An 18,807-nucleotide genomic window follows, 5' to 3' on the forward strand; every position below is an offset into this window, starting at 1 on the left:
GCTTCCGTGAGAGGTGCACAACCACTCTCAACCCCTGTGCGTTCTTCCCAGCCCTAGAAATTGTTGTGTGTTGCGTGTGGGATGAGTGCTTGCACTCCTCTCACAGTGGTGGTGCTTCTCGAAGAACTCTGGCAGGGAGGCTCTGCCTTACCTGCCTCCCCACCCACTGCATGTCCCCGGTGGATACACAGGATCAGGAGGGAGAAAGAGGGCAAAGGGCTAGTCAGTAGCATAGCTAGAGAGGGTGCAAAGCACAAAGTTTTGCAGGGAGCCTCACCGCAGCGTGCAAGTGGCCCCTTCCCCTTCCGAGCCAGGCAAATCCCTCCATTTTGCTGCCCCTGGGTCGGAACAGGAGCTCACTACGAGGAGGCTCCCTGCAAAACTGATTGCTTTGCACCCCCTCTGGCTACACCACTGGGGCTTGTTGTGAAGGTTCTTTGCACATGCTCGGGTGGGCACCAGCCAGGCGAGGGGCCAGAGCACGACTTGGGCATGCTTCAGGCCCAGTCCTATCCAGCACTGATGCAGCCGTGCCAATGGGGCATGTGCTGCAACCTGTCGGGGGGGGGGCAGTCATGGAGACCCCTTCAAGGTAAGGGAATGTTTGGAGCTGCCTCAGCACTGGAAAGGGGGCCAGGATCAGGGCCTGAACCTGAGCGACACGCCACGCCACCGGAAATCAGCGCCTGGGGGGGGGGGCGGCGTGGGAAGCAGCGCACACCCGAGAAAGAAGCTGGGGGAGGCGGGCGCTGCACGTGGCTGGGGACAAGGCCGCCCGCCCGCCCCGTTTGTGACATCAGGGAGTCCGCGCGCCGCGGTGCGCGCAACAAAAGCTGCCGCGCGCCTTCCGCCGCCTCCACTGCGCCTGGCGCACATCGGGCAGAGTGGTTGCCACTGCGGGGAGGAAGAGCCGCGGGCGGGCGGGCGGGCGGTGCCGCGCTGGGAGCTGCCGAGACCATCGCAGCAAGGAGCAGACGCAGAGGCCATGCGGAGGAGGAGGAGGAGGAGGCGCCGCCAGCAGTAACATCGCCATGGAGAATAAATATCCTCAGGGCAGGGGAGGCGCGCATCAGCCCCCCCCAAATAAAGACCCCTTCTCGGAGTGGGGAGGCACGACCCCCCAGTGGGGATACGATGCTGATGCTTCTCCCCCCTTCCCCCCAGCGCGCATCTCCTGCCACACGTGTGCGCAGCTCCAGAAAGCATGACTGCTCTAGCGGCCCTTGGGGGGAGCACAGGCACCCCCAGACACCTGGAGAACTCCAGAACAGGACCCCCCCTCCTTATTGAAGATCTGGACTTCACCCCCTTCCAAAATGTAGCTTCCAATCAGAGATCCCCCCCCCCAAATAACTTTTGATGGGATTATTTAGCCCCAAGGGGATAGGATAGCTCCATAGGAAGAAGTAAATTGCCCGGACTGCAATCCTATCCACACTTGCCTGGGAGCAAGTCCCATTGACTAGAATGGGACTTCTGAGTAGATGTACCTAGGATTGGGCTCCTAGTCAGCTGAAATGCAGTGTATCCATGTTTAGAAATCAATATGTGAACCGCTCCCAAACTGGCTACCACAAAGGGGTCACCTGTTGGAGAAAGATGCATCAACAACAGAGGAATGCTAGTACTATTCACCCTCCCTCATAAGGTGTATTTGGTTGGTTTGTTAAGCCCGTTACATTTGCTGATTTGCTCTTGGAACAGCCTAGTAAGATAGCCTACTAGCTCTCTATGCTCAGAGAGAGTGGCCCCTTTCAGGCATCCATCTGAACCATCAGGTATTGGGGAGCAGGATCATCCATGTTGGCACTGCCCCAGTTTACACACATTCAACAGATCTGCATGGAGTGCATAGCTTTCTCCATGTGATTTGGTCCTCAGATTTTTCAGTAATCCTGATTGTGCAGAAAGAACCTTTTTCTTGTGTACAGTTGCAGAGGGGTCCACACAGAGCTTCCAAACAAACGTGTAGGTTAGGGGCAAAGACTGCCACCGTGATACCTCTTCCCCTCCTCTTTCTCCTCTGCCCACCCATTGAACATCTGAAAGCTGTGGTGCCTTTGCAAGTGTTGCATAATGAGTTTTCCACGTCCAAAACTAACTTTAAGTCTTTTTTTTCCCTTTTCCACCTCCATTGGGAAGTTTCAGACCCAAACACAAGTGAGCAAATGGCTACTGCTGTATGTGAAGACACTTTTCCAGATAAAAGAGAACTTGTCCCACTCTTTCAGGAAGCTGCCTACAACAGAGGTGATTCTCCTAACCACTACTTTTTCTCAAAACTACAGCATTTTCTGCTGGAAGACTCTTCAAAGGAGCGAAGTATCAGGCAAAGTAACATACTTGAACTCCCTCTTCTCTTCTTATGGTTTGCTGCCTTGAACACTTTAGGAATAGGCAGTATATATAGTTTATGCACAAAATAATATCTCCTTCCATAGTTGAGTGGGAGTCCCATTTCCCATGCCAACAAATTTACCATTACTCCTAAAGAATCCTGTTTTTCATTGAGGTTTGCTATGATAGAAAGCCAAGAAAACTGCATTCACATGTATAAAAAGGTGTCATTTCCTGTTTCATGAAAGATTTCTCTCTTAAAAAACATGTTATGGTTAAACACAGATACTATTGCTATTGGTCCTGTATATACCCATACTAAAGAGGCATAGGGAATACCCTGTTTTCCACAAACAACTTTATTGCTTGATCCTCAGTTAAGTTTAAATGAAGTACATGCATTTAAACAACTTTTTTCAAACTCGTGGACTGGGTGAACACAACCTTAGCTCAGTAATGCAGAGCCATCAATACCAGCCACACGGATACAGATGAAGTGATTGTGAGGAGCTCCAGAAGGATCTCTCCAGACTGGCAGAATGGGCAGCAAAATGGCAGATGCGCTTCAATGTCAGTAAGTGTAAGGTCATGCACATTGGGGCAAAAAATCAATACATATAGGTGGTGGACAGGTTGATGAAAGTGTTGACCCAATGTGCGGTGGCAGTAAAGAAGGCCAATTCTATGCTTGGGATTATTAGAAAAGGTATTGAGAATAAAACAGCTAATATTATAATGCCATTGTACAAATTGATGGTAAGGCCACACCTGGAGTATTGTGTCCAGTTCTGGTTGCCGCATCTCAAAAAAGACATAGTGGAAATGGAAAAGGTGCAAAAGAGAGCGACTAAGATGATTACTGGTCTGGGGCACCTTCCTTATGAGGAAAGGCTATGGCGTTTGGGCCTCTTCAGCCTAGAAAAGAGACGTCTGAGGGGGGACATGATTGAGACATACAAAATTATGCAGGGGATGAACAGAGTGGATAGAGAGATGCTCTTTACACTCTCACATAACACCAGAACCAGGGGACATCCACTAAAATTGAGTGTTGGGAGAGTTAGCACAGACAAAAGAAAATATTTCTTTACTCAGCATGTGGTCAGTCTGTGGAACTCCTTGCCACAGGATGTGGTGATGGCGACTGGCCTGGATGCATTTAAAAGGGGATTGGACAAGTTTCTGGAGGAAAAATCCATTACGGGGTACAAGCCATGATGTGTGTGCGCAACCTCCTGATTTTGGAGGTGGGCTATGTCAGAATGCCAGATGCAAGGGAGGGCACCAGGATGAGGTCTCTTGTTATCTGGTGTGCTCCCTGGGGCATTTGGTGGGTCGCTGTGAGATACAGGAAGCTGGACTAGATGGGCCTATGGCCTGATCCAGTGGGGCTGTTCTTATGTTCTTATGAAATAATTGTTTTTGATCATGAAGTGGTTTTTAACATTAAATACTTTTCTGAATGTCTGCCCATCCTATTTGAAAATTTCCTTAACTTCTTTTCCTTACGTGGTTCATGGACATGATCTTTGATGAATTCAGGAGTGGCAAGATCAACATAGATAAAACCTTGAAGCTGCTCAATAAGTTTGAAATCTCTTACGATTTTGTTCATGTGAAAAAGTTGTTCAAGGTGAGAAACTGCACTTTCGTTCTTTTTAAAAATGAAGTAGTAATATTTGTGACTGCTGCTCCATTGATTTAAGGTAGATGTATCCCATGCCAAAGCAGTAAGTCTTCCAGTTTTCAATTTTTGCAGGAGCAATTGCACATGGGCAAGTTGCTCCAGTGCTCATCCAGATCAGGCCCCTGTGCCTGCCATTTGCCCTGAGAAAAGAGGCTGTTTTTGGTTCTAGTGGGAACTTTTCTTCTAGACCAGTGGTTCTCAAATGGGTGTAAAAGCTTCCCCTGTCCCTTTAAGGGACGGGGAAGAGGCTTGGCAGGGAAGTGATAATCAGGATCGCACCCCTAAGGGCGGCAAAGAGGGGGGTGCTTGCACTTACTTGGACTCAGGGGGGGCTGCTGGAGGCTGCAGGGAGCCCAGTGCAGCCCTACTCAGGGCTCCCCGAGGTTTGAAGTCTTGAAACTGAGCAATTGCAATGCACCTCCTGCAAACAGGAAATCTCTGTTTCAAGATTCCAAGCCTCAGGGCACATTCCCAAGGGGCACGATCCTGCAGATCACTTACCTGCCCTTGCCCCTCCTGTGCAAAGATTTATTGAGGGAGTAAAGCTCCCTCAAAGTTTAAGAACCACTGTTCTAGACACAAAGCAAACATGGAGCAGGGGAACTCTCCATGGAACCATGGTAGGGGGGGCGTGGGTTAGCCTCTCTCATTCTGTGATCCTAGTCTCCTGGGCCTGATCTACCTCCTGTTTACTGAGTGAAAAACAAATTTACTACCCCAGTCATGTGCTTAAAATAATGTCTAGTTTGACTTAAGAGCTTTGAAATATTTTCAACCTCATGCTCCTTATTGGCTGTGCAACCCTAAGCATGTTTACTCAGAAGTAAGTCCCACTGTGTACAGTGAAGCTAACTTTCAAGTAAGTATGCATAAGATTGCAGTTGTAGAAATGGCGGTGTTTGGAAGCATATTCAACACATTCTCTCCTCCTTCTAGTTATGGCTGCTTCCATTTAGATAATGAACTGGCTGTGGTATTACTGGGAAGAAAACTGAGGGGAGGGGGTCAGTTGACAGGTCCTGCTAGACACAACTGGAAGAAACTTCCAGTCATGTTCAGGAGGTCATGTGAGGCCCTCCAGTGCAGGTGTGGAACCCACACTAAGTCAAATCTTCGGGTTCTGAACTCACGGATGAAAGGGCCCATCTGTATATCATCATCTTTAGCATCATCATGTAACACAGGCCTACAAAATTGAGGGTCAGAAAAGTTTTCCCTAAACTTTATGATGATTTGATATGAATTTGGGGTGCTGATTCCAAAAATGGCATTTGTTTTGCCCTATCACGTCTAGTTTTGGACATATAGTATAGCCTCATTAGTGGACGGTTCAAGCAGCTTCTTCATGAGGAAGCCATGGTGTAGGCTTCCTCATGAGGAAGCTGCTTGAACCATTCACTAAAGAGGCTATGCTGTGTGTCCAAAACTAGACGTAATAGGGCAAAAGCGATGCCATTTTTGGAATCAGCACCCCAAATATACCCAGGAATTGGGGTAACTTTTAAGGAAACAAAATGTGTGTTGGCCTGTGTAATTATACAATTTACGTAGATGGTGTTTTACAAAGAACAGTATGTTAGTATGCCCTAAATGGCTCACAGTCGAGAAATAGACGCAAGTGAGACCACAATGGAAGGGACAAGAAATGGAGGCAAGAAATTAAGAACACACAATTATTTCAGTGACATGTACTTATCTTTAGTTACAGTAGGCTATTGGAACTAGGGGGTTGTACCAGACCAGGGGTGGCTTCAGATGATAGATCTACATCTTGGGGGGGGGGGGCCCAGCCAGTTTGCTCCACCCTATCATTGACTGCCATGGTATTAGCAACAGTTCAGGAATTGCATTAGGAAAACATAAATTTGTGCAGTATCTTACACATACAGCTTAGAAAATGTAAGAGTTACAGTAAAACTTTAGATTTTCCTAAAGTAACATATAACTGTGCAAGTCTCACAGCAGCCAATGGGACTGCTCCCAGGAACCTTTGAGAAGGGAGGAGGAACCAGGCATAATTTTTAGGTTTGTTTTCTCAATCAAGTGGGCTTACAACACTTTTTAATGGCAGCACAGTTTTGTAGCACACTTCAGAGGTCATCTTGAAATGATCATCTAAAATTTTGGTACTAATACAGTTGCATGCCTTTCATTTAAACATAGTTATGCTTTCTTTTTACTTAGAAAAATGACACACAGAAGTCTGGAGTAATTACAATGGAAGAATTTAGGGCAATTTATCGAACTCTCTTCCACAGACCTGAATTTAGCGAACTCTTCGGAACCTACTCAGCAAACAAAAAAACCCTAACACCTGCCAATCTAGCTGAATTTCTTAGAAAAGAACAGTTTGAACTTGATGCAAATGAAGGAAGAGCTGTTTCTCTCATTAATAAGTTTGAACCCGTTGATGAAGGTACACTCCAGCTTTAATGATATAATTTAATTAATTTGGTACCATAACTTTTGTGTCTTAGTTATGTAATTATGAACATTAATGAGTATTTATTTGAATTTCTTTAGAAGAAAACTAAAAAATTCATGAAGACACTGATTTTCCTAAATTTGTGTCATCTCTTATGGACATTAACCTGATCCAGTGGAAGTGATGCCTCGTCCCTAGCAGTGGGAAGTGGATTTGTGATTGTCCTACACCAAATGGGCATCTGTAGCTGAAGATCAGTGCTGCCATCTTTTCCAGCAGCCATCACCTATTTAGGGGATAAAAAGGAGGAATAGTTGCTGGACTTGGCATAGGTGCCACTTCTCCCTCCTGATCACCTAACCATTAATCAGTCCTGTTCACAATGATCATGCCATATGTTGAAGAGGTGACAGCCATACGGGTTCACAGCCCTTTGTTTTGCTTTTAGTTTCCTGGATTGTGGTCAATGGTTTGGTCCATAGGTGTCTTTCTGCTCTTGGAAGGCCTGTTTCTGTCATAGCAGAACAACATTGCATGAGAAAAGTGATCCCAAACCCTGATAAGCTTTTCCATTTGCACAAACATTTTAAAACATCAGTGCTGTTGCTTATGTATCTTCCTGTTCACCATTTTTTTTTTTTTTTTTGGTATTACAGGTTGGGCATCCCTTATCTGGAATTCTGAAAACCAGAGTATTCCAAAAAACCATGATTTTTTGAGCACCAGCATGATGTTCAACATGGGTTTTAAGGCAGAAAAAAATGGGAAGGGCTTACTGTATCAGGATGCCTGTCCTGGGGACTTCTTGGAGGGGTCTCCTCCAGTCACTGAGAGAGGCTGTGGGGCTTTTTCCAGTGCAACTGCTTGCTGCACTGATTTAGAGCCCAATCCTATGCATGTCTACTCAGAAGCAAGTTCCATTAGACTCAATGGGGCTTACTCCCAGGAAAGTGTGGATAGGATTGGGCTGTTAGCTGATCGGAAGGAAGCAGCAGCACTGATCTTCCTTCCTTTCTGCCCTCATCTGGTGTGGCCCGCTGACCAGCTGATTAGCAGCTGTGCTGATCTTGCTAACTGGTCGGCCCTCATTTTCACCTTTACTGGCTGGTGGAGGGAAAGAGTGGCTGCACTGATCTCTACAGTACTGTTCTGGTCTCTGATCTCTGTAAAGAGTGGCTGATTTCAGGGAAAGAGTGGCTGCACTGATCATACAAGTATTCCAAAATACAGAAAAATCCGATATCTGAAATACTTCTGTTCCTGACAACTTTAAATATGGGATACCCAACCTGTATAATTATCTCCTTCATACATTGTTGTGTGCTCTGTATGCTTTTTTCAGCTAGTACTCGCTCAAAAATTCACAGAAAAGCAGTATTATGTTTTTGCCTCCATTCATTGTTCTTTGCACCTGAGTCCTTTTTTCAACTCACTGTATTGTGCACATTTGAGAAGTGTTTGTATTACTGCACTGCATTGTGTTAATTCATTCAGTTATTGCTGTTTTCTTTAAAAGATGGAATGCAAATCATGGTCTATGAAAATGCTAAAGAGCATTTTATTGTATTATTGTATTACTGAAAGATTATTGCAACAAACTATGTGAAAAGAGACTGTACATTTGCATAAGTAACTGTACTACGCCTTGTTAGATTGTATGAATAATTTAGTTAGTTTTTATTGTTGCTTTTGTGTTTTTATCATTTACCACTGGGTGTGTGAAAAGTAGAATAAATACATAATTTGAATGTAGAAATGTAATTTTTGAATGTAATTTTAAAATTGTATTAATTGTATGTATCATGGAGGTATGTATGTATATATATGTTTCATGGAGGTATCTATCCTGCAAGTAAACATTCCATTCAAATATTAAGTGAAGTCTTGCATATGTTGTTTCAAGCAGTGGCATGTGATGGGGGCAAACATATTTGAGCTGTTCTTTTCTGTCTCAGTCCACCAGTAAGCTTTATAATCAGCTTACTGTTTGGATTGTAACAAATGCAACTTGCTAAAAGACTGAATGCACAAAGTGCCTAGAAGTTGGTTAATGGGCAACCCAATCCTAACAAGCCTTGTAGCAGGCAGACCGACAGACCTGCACTGTATCCAGAGCAGGACTAGGCCGGGTTGCAGCACAACTTGGAGTAAGGAGAATCCATTCCCCTTATCCCGTGTTGCACAGCAGCTGCCCTTATGGGGCTCCTCGAATCTGCACCACCTAAAGAGGTGGCACAGATCTAAGCAGCCCAGTGTAAGGCCAGGCTGCCCAGGAGGGGAATTAGGACCCAACCTAAGTGCTGAATCTTGGTCCTCCCACCAGCCCACTCTCCCTGTGCCCTGGAACACCTCTGTTCCGCCCTCCCCAGACCCCCGTGCCAGCCTCACCTGGCCAGTGCAAACTCACCATTCTGCTGGCACAACGAGGCTGAATTTGGCTTTTGGAGACTGGCACACATCTTTGGATCATCCTCCCAACTCCCATAGTGGCACAAAAGTGCCTTACAGCACTTGCACTGGCCCAAGAGCACTCCTGGATTGTGCTCTGAATTAATTTGATATTAAAGTAATCCTGTATGAAGGGCAGTTGATGACTTGAGCAATGTATAATAAATGAGTCCTGCAGTAATTCTGATTACTTTTTAAGGAATAACATATTGACTTTTAGTTCACTATGTGATTTGTGCTTTTGAGGAACGGTGGCAAAGTGTGTTTTCCCAAAAAACAGGTTCTGTATTGAGAGATTCTATTCAGTATTACTGATTATAAGAGTGAAGATTCTCATTTTTTAAAACAGTTAGTTCTCAACCCATGCAATCTGTGGCCTTTGGGCTTTGTACACTATTAATATAGATTATGTCAGTCCTATATGGCTTAACACATGTACAGTTCTACTGCCATCCAATAATGCTTCAGCATTCAGATGTCCAATATTAGTAACACCACTGTAGTCTGATACTTGGAAGTCCACTATTGAAGTCCACTACAGCTCTTTATAAGAGCACATCTCATAAATGAAAATCCACACAGAACAACACATGGGTCTTCTGTCCTTAGTCTTAAACTATACACTTCACGATTAAGAAGACTCGTGTTTTTTGGTGTGGATTTTCATTTATGAGATGTGCTCTTATAAACACACAGTCTGGTTCAGATATGACAAGAAACCATGGCTTCCTACTATGTGAAAAGCCATGGCCCCATGTACTCTATCCTCTCCCCATCCCTTTGTCTCCTCCTGGTCACTTTAAACAATGACTACATGGCTCCTGCAAAGCCAGAAACGGATTTAAGTTTGGCTTCCAAAGCAGAATGCGAAACCGAAGTTTAAAGATTACATCCTGGCTTCAGCTGTGTTGCTGAACCATGGTTTGTTAAAGGAACTAGGGCCCCAATCCCAGCTAAGAGGTGTGCCGGCGGAACATGCGTTCCATCAGCACACCGTACCTCATGCTGTCGCAAAAGCACTGTAAAGTGCTATAGTAATGGCATGAAGGCTGCATCTGGCAGGAAGGCCAGAGCCTTCCTGAGTGCACCACTGAGAGAAGGACTCCTGCCAGAGCAGGTAGGATTGGCACAGGAGCAAAGGGAGGACTGGGAGGGGTAGAAAGAGCAGCAACAGGGGTGGGGGTGGGCAATTGGACCCTGAAGAGGGCTGGATCAGTGGTCCCTGCATGCGCTGTATCCTATCACCTTTCTTAGACCTCATCCCCCAACACAGATCAACTCAGACTTATGCCAGTGATATTGCTGGTGCAGGTCTGAGTTGACTCATTTCAGCTCCTGGGCTTACCCAGGAGCAAGGAGACAAATGTTCCCTTACCCCAGAGAGACTCCAGCAGCTGATATTTCCATGCAGTATGCAGTGGAGCCGGCACCAGTGCCATTGCATTGGTGCAGGGGAATTTAGTTAAGATTGGGCTGCCCGATCCACAGTCGGGCTGCCTGCCTACAGATCCACAATGGAGTCAAGTAGGTAAGGAGAAGGGAGAGTATGAAAATCTGTAACTCTCCAGTGCTCATTCGTGTAACTGCACACCACAGTTTCCTGCTACGTCTGAATCAGCCCATACACTGTATTCATTGAAAGGAATGACACAGTAGGTCAGGACACTGGAAACTGTGTGTGTGTGTGTGTGTGTGTGTGTGTGTGTGTGAGTTCACACACACACACACACACACACACATATATGAACTCACTGGCACTGGCCTTTTGAAATCTTGTGTATTTATGTATGTAAAGCATAACATGTAGAAATGTAAAAGTCAAATAAAAATGCGGTTGCTCAAAAGCTGTGTTTTTTTCACGATTATATGTATCTTTCCTAGAATTGCAGCCCAATCCTACTGAGGATTGGGCTATTGTATAGAGCCTCTTGCGACAGCAAAAGAGACTTCTGCTGTCGTAACGTGACTGCCGACGGAGCATGGAGGGCTCTGTCAGCGGCCATGTTTTGGAGCGCTGCTGCAAGAGGCGGCAGCACTCCAGCACCACTGATGGACCCCACTGTACCCACCAGAGGAGGTAAGACAGTGGTGGGGGTGTGTGAGGAGGGGGCAAAACTGTATAGGGAGGGGGGAGGCATGGGGCAGGGAGCCTGTGGGAGGGAGTGGTTCTGGCAGCAATGGCACAGGCTGAATCCTATCCCCCCCCTTTTGCAAGCCTCTCCACCCCTTTGTCTCCTCAGAGGTGTACCAGTTATAGACCTTGTGCAGGTTCATGGAGACCCATTGTGGAGCAGGAAGCTTATGGACGGATAAGGGTGATTACCCTTTCCCCTCTGAAGCCTCCTAATCTGGCCCTCATTGTGTGTGTGTGTGTGTGTGTGTGTGCGTGTGTGTGTGTGTGTGTGTGTGTAACTGGCACATACCTTGCTTTGTTTCTACTATACTGGAGGAGGGCAGATTGGGTCCGGGAAGAGAGCAGGTTCGGCAGCAGAGGTGGCCACCTAATCCAAACCCCATTCCCAGTCCTGAACTCACAACCTGGGTCCATGTGCATCCGTGCCAGTGATTTCACTGGCTCAGAACTGAGTAGACCCCTCCATGCCTCTGAGCTTTATTCCTGGGCAAAGGAACAAATCTTACTTAGAGAAGACTTCTATGAGTGCCTCCCACCTTGCAGGATGCAACACGAACCTTTTTGGCATGCCTGCATTGACTATGGGGAAGCATAGGATTGGCCTATTACAGGCTAGAAAAAGTATTTACACAGTTTGACATGCTATAATCTACTATAGTCTACTATAATATCTACTGCACTTGATTTACTTTAAATTCAAATGTTGCCTATAAGAGGATTGCTAAAACGGAGAAGCTGAAATAGTCAGCATACTGACCTAGCTAGATCTTGTTAGTGCAAAGTACGGAGCTGTTTTCTACTGCAGCAATGAAAACAATCTGTTCTACATGCCTGCTTCTGCAGGTTCAGAGGTTAGAATAATTAGTGCCTTGGCGTTTAGGCAAAAGCTGCTTTCTACCTTGTGCAGATGAGACAATTATTGCTCCTCCTGTCTCAAAGGAAATGCAAGAGCAGCACACCAAATGGCAAAAGCATCTCTGAAGTGAAAAGGATTCTTCATGGAATACACAGGTTGCTGACCCTGAATGCAGAAAAATCTTAATGAGATTGATCTGAGCAATCTTTTCTCCTTCCATTAAGAGAACAATGTTTGGACTTGTTTTTGCTATTAGGTATCTTTTTGCGAGTTGCTTTCCATTTTTCTTCACAAGAAAGGTAATAAAGCACCAATAAAGTGTTTTAAGGTCTTGGATCTTGAATGAAATCATGATCTCTTATCCTTTTGAATTGACAAGTCATGCTTAAGGCTCTTAGATATCCTCACACGCTCAACTGAATAGCAAATAAGTGTAAAGTGTGATGCACAATGAATTTAGGACAGTCAATGCAATAGGACATGTGGGAAATATAGATGCTAAACTAGTATATTTCTCCCAGTAAACACATAAAATATGGCCATTACACATCAGAAACCAAGAGCCTTGCTGGCCTCAGACCAAGGGTTTGTCTACTCCTAAGATAAGAGAAGACTTGCTGGATCAGGTCCATGTAGTCAAGCATCTGATTGAGATGTTAGGATGCTAGGGTACACTGGCCTAGAGTGTCACAAATGTGCTGTAAAGCACATTTGTGACTACTCTAGTGCAAGTAGAGCCAGAGGGAAGGCTTGTGCCATCCCAGCGATGCTGTATCTCAACCTGTGGCCCCTGGCAGAGATGAATATTGAGGCAGGGACAGGGCATTTCTGGGCAGGGGAGGGTGGAACAGGATGTGGGACAGGCCCAGGAGGGGCAAAATCAATGGAGGAGGCCTCTGCTGTATCCTATCCTCCCTCACAGGCCTGAAAGCACTACATGGGGTTCTTTTAGGCTTCAACTGCACTACATGGGGTTCTACAACTGCTCTCAGCAGTTCCAACTTTTGCAAATAAAATTTTGAGAGGTTTTTTGTAGAGCACCATGTAGTGCTTTTTTGAGAGGTTTCCTCTTTTGTGTATTTGCTGTGGGTGTATTATTCGCACTTGAAACTAAGTCATAGTGTTTATGGAGGCTCATACTCTAACCTTAGAAAGTGCTACACAAACACCTCATAAAATCTGACATAAGGGCAGATTCAGATCAACATGAGGTGGTGGACTTGTTTTTTTGAACAATAGGCCTGTGCCGTAAGTCAGTTTGCATTGGATATAGAAATGGAGTCTGCTCTCTAAAGGAACAAAAGTTTGAAAAACTCTCACTTGGCACTCCTCAAACCTTGGACATATTACATGAACCTTTGGACACCTGGCCTTGGTGACTTTCTCAAGCTCTAGCTACTGCTTTCCAAGCAGCTAATGATATTGAACGCAATTTCATTTCCTCTGCATTTGAATGATATTTATAGATTAAATAAATCATTGCAATTGCTGTAATGGGTGGAACCCTGGATAACAATCTCGAATAGCGCAATGTTCCATATGACATATGTTATTATTATTACGTACTTATATAGCTCCCAAAATTTACTGAGCTCGTTCGGAAGGATAAAATAAACAGGTCCCTGCCGAAAGCAGCTTAAACAGACATGAATCAAAAGGAATGGAAGAAAAGGAAAGATCTTGAAAACAATGGCATACTCAGATATAAAACTGGGAGTAAAGATTCATTATATTTATATAAAAGCATATTTTTATAATTGTTAAAATATAGTGCATCAGCACAAAATAATAGAGAAAAAAATAGATGATACCTGAAACTAACCACTTTTATCCAGAACGATAATCTACTAGTTTCAAAGGAATTTGTTTCCAAGCAAGTAAGTTTTGGATTGCAGCCTTAGGTTATAACTCTGAATGTTTACTTGAAACATTCCACTGGTTTCACTGGTTTAGATGAGCTTTGCACCTCAATCCTGATCACATTTACTTGGGGGTGAGAATGAAAAAAGATACGTTTGGAGCATTTCTTACTAGAGAAGAATTTGTGAAACAGATTAGGGCAGGGAGGTAAGAATAAAAAGGCCGAGAAGCTCTGTAGAACAAGATAATTTAGGCATAACAAAGAGAGCCAAACCAATGAAGAGATCACGAAGAACTTACAAGGAAGATCCAAATGTATTGTGAGACATAAAAGTGAGTATGAAAAATTCAATTTGAATTTCAGTTGGAGAAGTTAGTAAAGAGAACCACAGAATGGAGTAATAGCCCAATCCTAAAAGTGCAGCCACCACCAAGTGCAACAGCGTCAAAGTGGTTACCATTGAATCCTGTTGCTCCACGGCATCAGCCGGAGGTCTCCTTACGGCACGTTTGCCACACCCAGTGCCGGTGGTATGCTCGTACCGCCAGTACTAAAGAGCTCAGGATTGGGCTCTAACTTAATTGCGACCGCAATCCTAACCCACTTTCCAGCACTGACATAAGGGCAATGCAGCTCCGAGGTCAGGGAATGAACATTGCTGTACTTGGAGGAGGCCTCCATGACTGTCCCCCAACTGCAGGATGCAGCACATGCCCCACTGGCACAGCAATGCCAGTGCTGGAAAGTTGGTGAGGATTGCGCTGTAAGTCTGTGAAGAAGATAAATGATGGACATGTCAATTCTGGGCATGTTATTGAAAGGTATTTCAAGAGGAATATTTCCAGACTCTGCTTCATTCCAGCAAAAAAAGTATTATCTCAATAAGAGTTATAACTCCTTCTTTTTGTTTTTTGTTTTAACATATTTTTCTTTTAGTCAGGAAAAACAAGGAGATGACTTTTGAAGGCTTCATCCGATACATGCTTTCAGACCTGTGCAGCATCTTCAAAGCTCAGCACAAGACGGTTTACCAAGACATGAGCTTCCCATTGTGTGATTACTATATCAATTCTTCACACAACACCTACCTGATTGCTGACCAGCTTGTAGGGCCAAGTCACTTGTGGGGCTATGCAAGGTATTTGTAGCTTTGATGGGGGGTGGAGGGGGGAAGGGCAACTTGAGAAAATTGTGCGTATTTCCTGAAGGCTTCGTGACAGAGAGGTATTCCTTACGGAAGACTCAGAATTTTGCTGAAACAATACTGTAAATATTTATGAGGCCAACACTGAATTAAGGTTCAGGCAGAGGCTAGGAGAGGGCGGTAAAGGGGGTAATTTGTATCCAGACCCAGGGTCAAAAGGGGGGCCCAGGAGCCAAAGGAGGGGGCCCAGAAATTTCCTGGGATCTGACATTTTCCTATCTACTCAGACTTGTTGCCCATATAGGATGCTGGGGACACTACCATGACTGGATATTCTGGGGACACTACCGATGCCACATGGGTGGATAGACCCAGGCTCCAAAGTCTTTTCCAGCTGTCTCTACCCTCCCCTCACCCTGCTTCACACTTCCCTGCCCCATTCTGCTCACCTGTCACCACCCCCCCTTTCGCTCTACCCCTTTGCAAAGGGGCCCAAAAGAAACTTTGTACCACAATAAAATTCCTCTCAGAGGCCCTGGGTTCAGGATTACAAAAGTGAAAATGGTCCTTGTTCTCATGTTTTCAACTTGCCTCTTCTCCTAATGGCCTTCTGTGCCTCACCCAACCCAGCACTAACTATGAACTCTCTAGGTGAGGATGGGGAGGGGGAATCCTTGGGCAAGATAATGCTTCAGTTGGGCTGTGCCAAGGATCCTCTAATGACCTGATTTCTTTTGAAATGAGCCTATTCATTAGAAGTGGACTGCAAGTTCTGAAAAGAGAGCCTTGGGGGCAAATTTTTCCAGGGGAGGAGAAGGTTCAAAGCAGGGTGGGGAGTGAAAATGGGACAAGACAAAACTTACTGGCCTAGTGTGGAGCTTTCATCAGTGTCCAAAGGTTGCAATTTCCCCCAAAACAGTGGCATAGCAAGTGTGAGCAGAAGTGGTCTGCCCTGGGTGCCAGACCAGAAGGGGTCATGTGAGGCTGCCGCCAAGATGGCAGCAGCAGGGGAAGCAGCAACAGCAGCAACACCAGTGTGGCGGCAGGTATAGAAAGGCCACCATTGCACCCACCTCTTTGTGTTTCCGTGGCTTTCCGTGGCAGCTCTCTGCTGCCCCATTTTTCTGGAGGAGAAAGATGCTATTTGATGATGGGGACTTTGAGATAGTAAAAAATAGTGGTCCCTCGCTGAGAGGATCTCCATGTGCACCTGAAAGGCTCTTAACCCATGCTCTTAACCTAAATGATTCTGCTTATGGGGTTCACAACAAGCTTTATAGCCAAACAACGTTTTCTATTTGGAAACGAGGAAGCACATTTTTGCCAATGAATAAGACGTGGCTATTTATATATTCACATTATTATTATTATTATTTTAATCTTTTCTTGTTCATCATAAAGTGCCCTAAAGAGGGGTTGCCGCTGTCTAGAAATTGACTGCTGGGATGGGCCAAACAATGAACCTGTGGTATACCATGGGCACACCTTAACCAGCAAGATCACCTTCAAGGACGTCATTAATGTGATCCAGAAGCATGCCTTTGAGGTAGGCACATTGACTCGTTTATTCTCCATACTGCATGCCTCTTGGCAGCACTCAGGGTGGCTAATGACATCAGATACAATGATAATACATTGAAATAAACTATACGCATCGCCTAAAAACGGCGAAACAAAAACTGCAACAGGAAAACTAAGGCAACAGCAATAAAAAAAAAGCAGACAAAGCAGCCTCATCACTGCAGCAGAAAAGTATTATTATTAATTATTATTAACAGTATTTATATACCGCTTTTCAACTAAAAGTTCACAAAGCGGTTTACAGAGAAAAATCAAATAACTAAATGGCTCCCTGTCCCAAAAGGGCTCACAATCTAAAAAGATGCAGATGAATACCAGCAGACAGCCACTAGAACAGACAGTGCTGGGGTGAGGTGGGACAGTTACTCTCCCCCTGCTAAAAAAAAAAAGGAGCACCCACTTGAAAAAGTGCCTCTTACCCAATTAGCAGGGGTTACAAGTAGCAGCGCATACAAACAGAAGAGAAAGCACCATTTCAGCAGTGTTGGGGGGGTTGTGCTTAAAAAAGGGCAAGCACAGAGCAGGGATGTTGAACAGCCCAATCTTGAGCTGTCCGGTGCCCAGGGCTGCAGCGGTGCTGAAAATGGCTGCCACTGCATCCTAAGAGCAACCTGGGCAGCGCCGGCTGCACCTCAGGAGAAGGGGACTTTTGTCCCCTTCCCCCGGGTAAAGCGAGTATCCTCACAATGGAGCTACTCGATTCTACAGCGACCCAAGGGTCCCCGTAGAACCAAGAGCCTCTGTGTCCCACCTCCCTTCTGTCCTGTTCCCGCCCCCCGGTACGCCCGCTCTCTCCCTGCTCTCCCTCTGCCTCCCCATGCCCTGGAAAGCCTCCTTCCCTCCCCCCCCCATGCCCCCACCTACTTCTCCACTGTCTGGCGGTCTGCACAACTGTGGAGCTAGCACCTGCTCTGGACCGGCCCTGAGGGCTGCGGACGTGACTTATGGCACGTTTTCAACAGTGCGCGCCAGTGGTAAGCCGGTGTGCATTGTATAGGATTGGGCCCGAAAGCATGTCAAAACAGGAAAGCCTTCACCTTGGGCTTAAAGCCACCAGAGACAGGCATGGGAGAGAGTTCCACAAGCTGGGTGTAGCCACGAGAATGACAAGTTCTTGCAACAAGGGAATCAAATGCTCCCGATTACCTGGTCCCATAAGCAGCCTACCTGCAGCATTTTGGACCAGTTTCCAAATTCGCCTCAGAAGCAGCCCCACCTGGAATAGGGTGCAGTCACCCAGGTGGGATGTCTCTAGAGCAGCAATTTTCAACCAATGCGCTGAGGCACTTTGGTGTGCTTTGGACAGTCCACAAGTGTGCAACAGGGGTTTGTGGGAGGGTCATTTATTAATAGCCCATTGGGGGACGTCAGCTCTCTGCCAGCAGTGCAGTGTGCCTTGTCAAATTGTCAAAAGATGATGCGCCTTGACAGTTTTAGCACCTTGTCTGTGTGCTGTGAGATGAAAAAGGTTGAAAATTGCTGCTCTGGGGGATGTGTCACCATAGCCGTGGGCGTGACTTTTGGATATTCCTCTCTTATATCTTCTAGCATATGGCCAGCTACAAAGAGTAATACAACTTGGCCTGCATGGGCCTTGTGTTGCTTAAACAGCAGTTTCACCTCGTCATGCAGAGCAGTGTTGGGTGTTGGGAGAGTTAGACAGACAAAAGAAAATATTTCTTTACTCAGCGTGCGGTTGGTCTGTGGAACTCTTTGCCACCGGATGTGGTGCTGGCGTCTAGCCTAGACGCCTTTAAAAGGGGATTGGACAAGTTTCTGGAGGAAAAATCCATTACGGGGTACAAGCCATGATGCGTTTGTGCAACCTCCTGATTTTAGAAATGGGTTATGTCAGAATGCCAGATGCAAGGGAGGGCACCAGGATGAGGTCTCTTGTTATCTGGTGTGCTCCCTGGGGCATTTGGTGGGCCGCTGTGAGATACAGGAAGCTGGACTAGATGGGCCTATGGCCTGATCCAGTGGGGCTGTTCTTATGTTCTTATGTTCAGGGTGAGGTGCCTGCTTTTCAAATGATGTCACAAATCCCACTGAGTATATCCGAGCCCATAGCTGAGGCTTAAGTGCCTCCCAATCATTAGCCTGCCAGACATTTACCCCCCAATCATTAAGTGTAACTGGGTACCCACAGCCCAATCCTATCCAATTTTTAGTGCTGGTGCTGCTGCGACTATGGGGTATGCGCTGTCTCCTGTGTTGGGGAGGTAGCCTTGGAGGCCTCCTCAAGGTATGGGAACATTTGGTCCCTTACCCCGGGGCTGCATTGCGGTTGCACCGGTGCTGGAAAGTTGGATCGGATTGGGCTGCCAGTCCTTT

The 18,807-nt window shown here is 45.8% G+C and overlaps 1 protein-coding gene across 1 annotated transcript in view; it reads left to right on the forward strand.

Annotated features, from left to right (window-relative positions):
- The first annotated feature begins 1,031 nt into the window (after nt 1-1,031).
- LOC136657204 (1-phosphatidylinositol 4,5-bisphosphate phosphodiesterase zeta-1-like) overlaps nt 1,032-18,807 on the forward strand; it is a 40,406-nt gene continuing 22,630 nt past the window's right edge. The window contains exons 1-5 of the mRNA XM_066633905.1: nt 1,032-1,042; nt 3,847-3,970; nt 6,209-6,440; nt 14,685-14,886; nt 16,294-16,438. Coding sequence (XP_066490002.1) covers nt 1,032-1,042; nt 3,847-3,970; nt 6,209-6,440; nt 14,685-14,886; nt 16,294-16,438 — 714 coding nt within the window. The remainder of the gene's footprint in view (nt 1,043-3,846; nt 3,971-6,208; nt 6,441-14,684; nt 14,887-16,293; nt 16,439-18,807) is intronic.

The sequence above is a fragment of the Tiliqua scincoides genome, chromosome 7 (genome assembly GCF_035046505.1).
Source record: "Tiliqua scincoides isolate rTilSci1 chromosome 7, rTilSci1.hap2, whole genome shotgun sequence".
NCBI lineage: Eukaryota > Metazoa > Chordata > Lepidosauria > Squamata > Scincidae > Tiliqua > Tiliqua scincoides.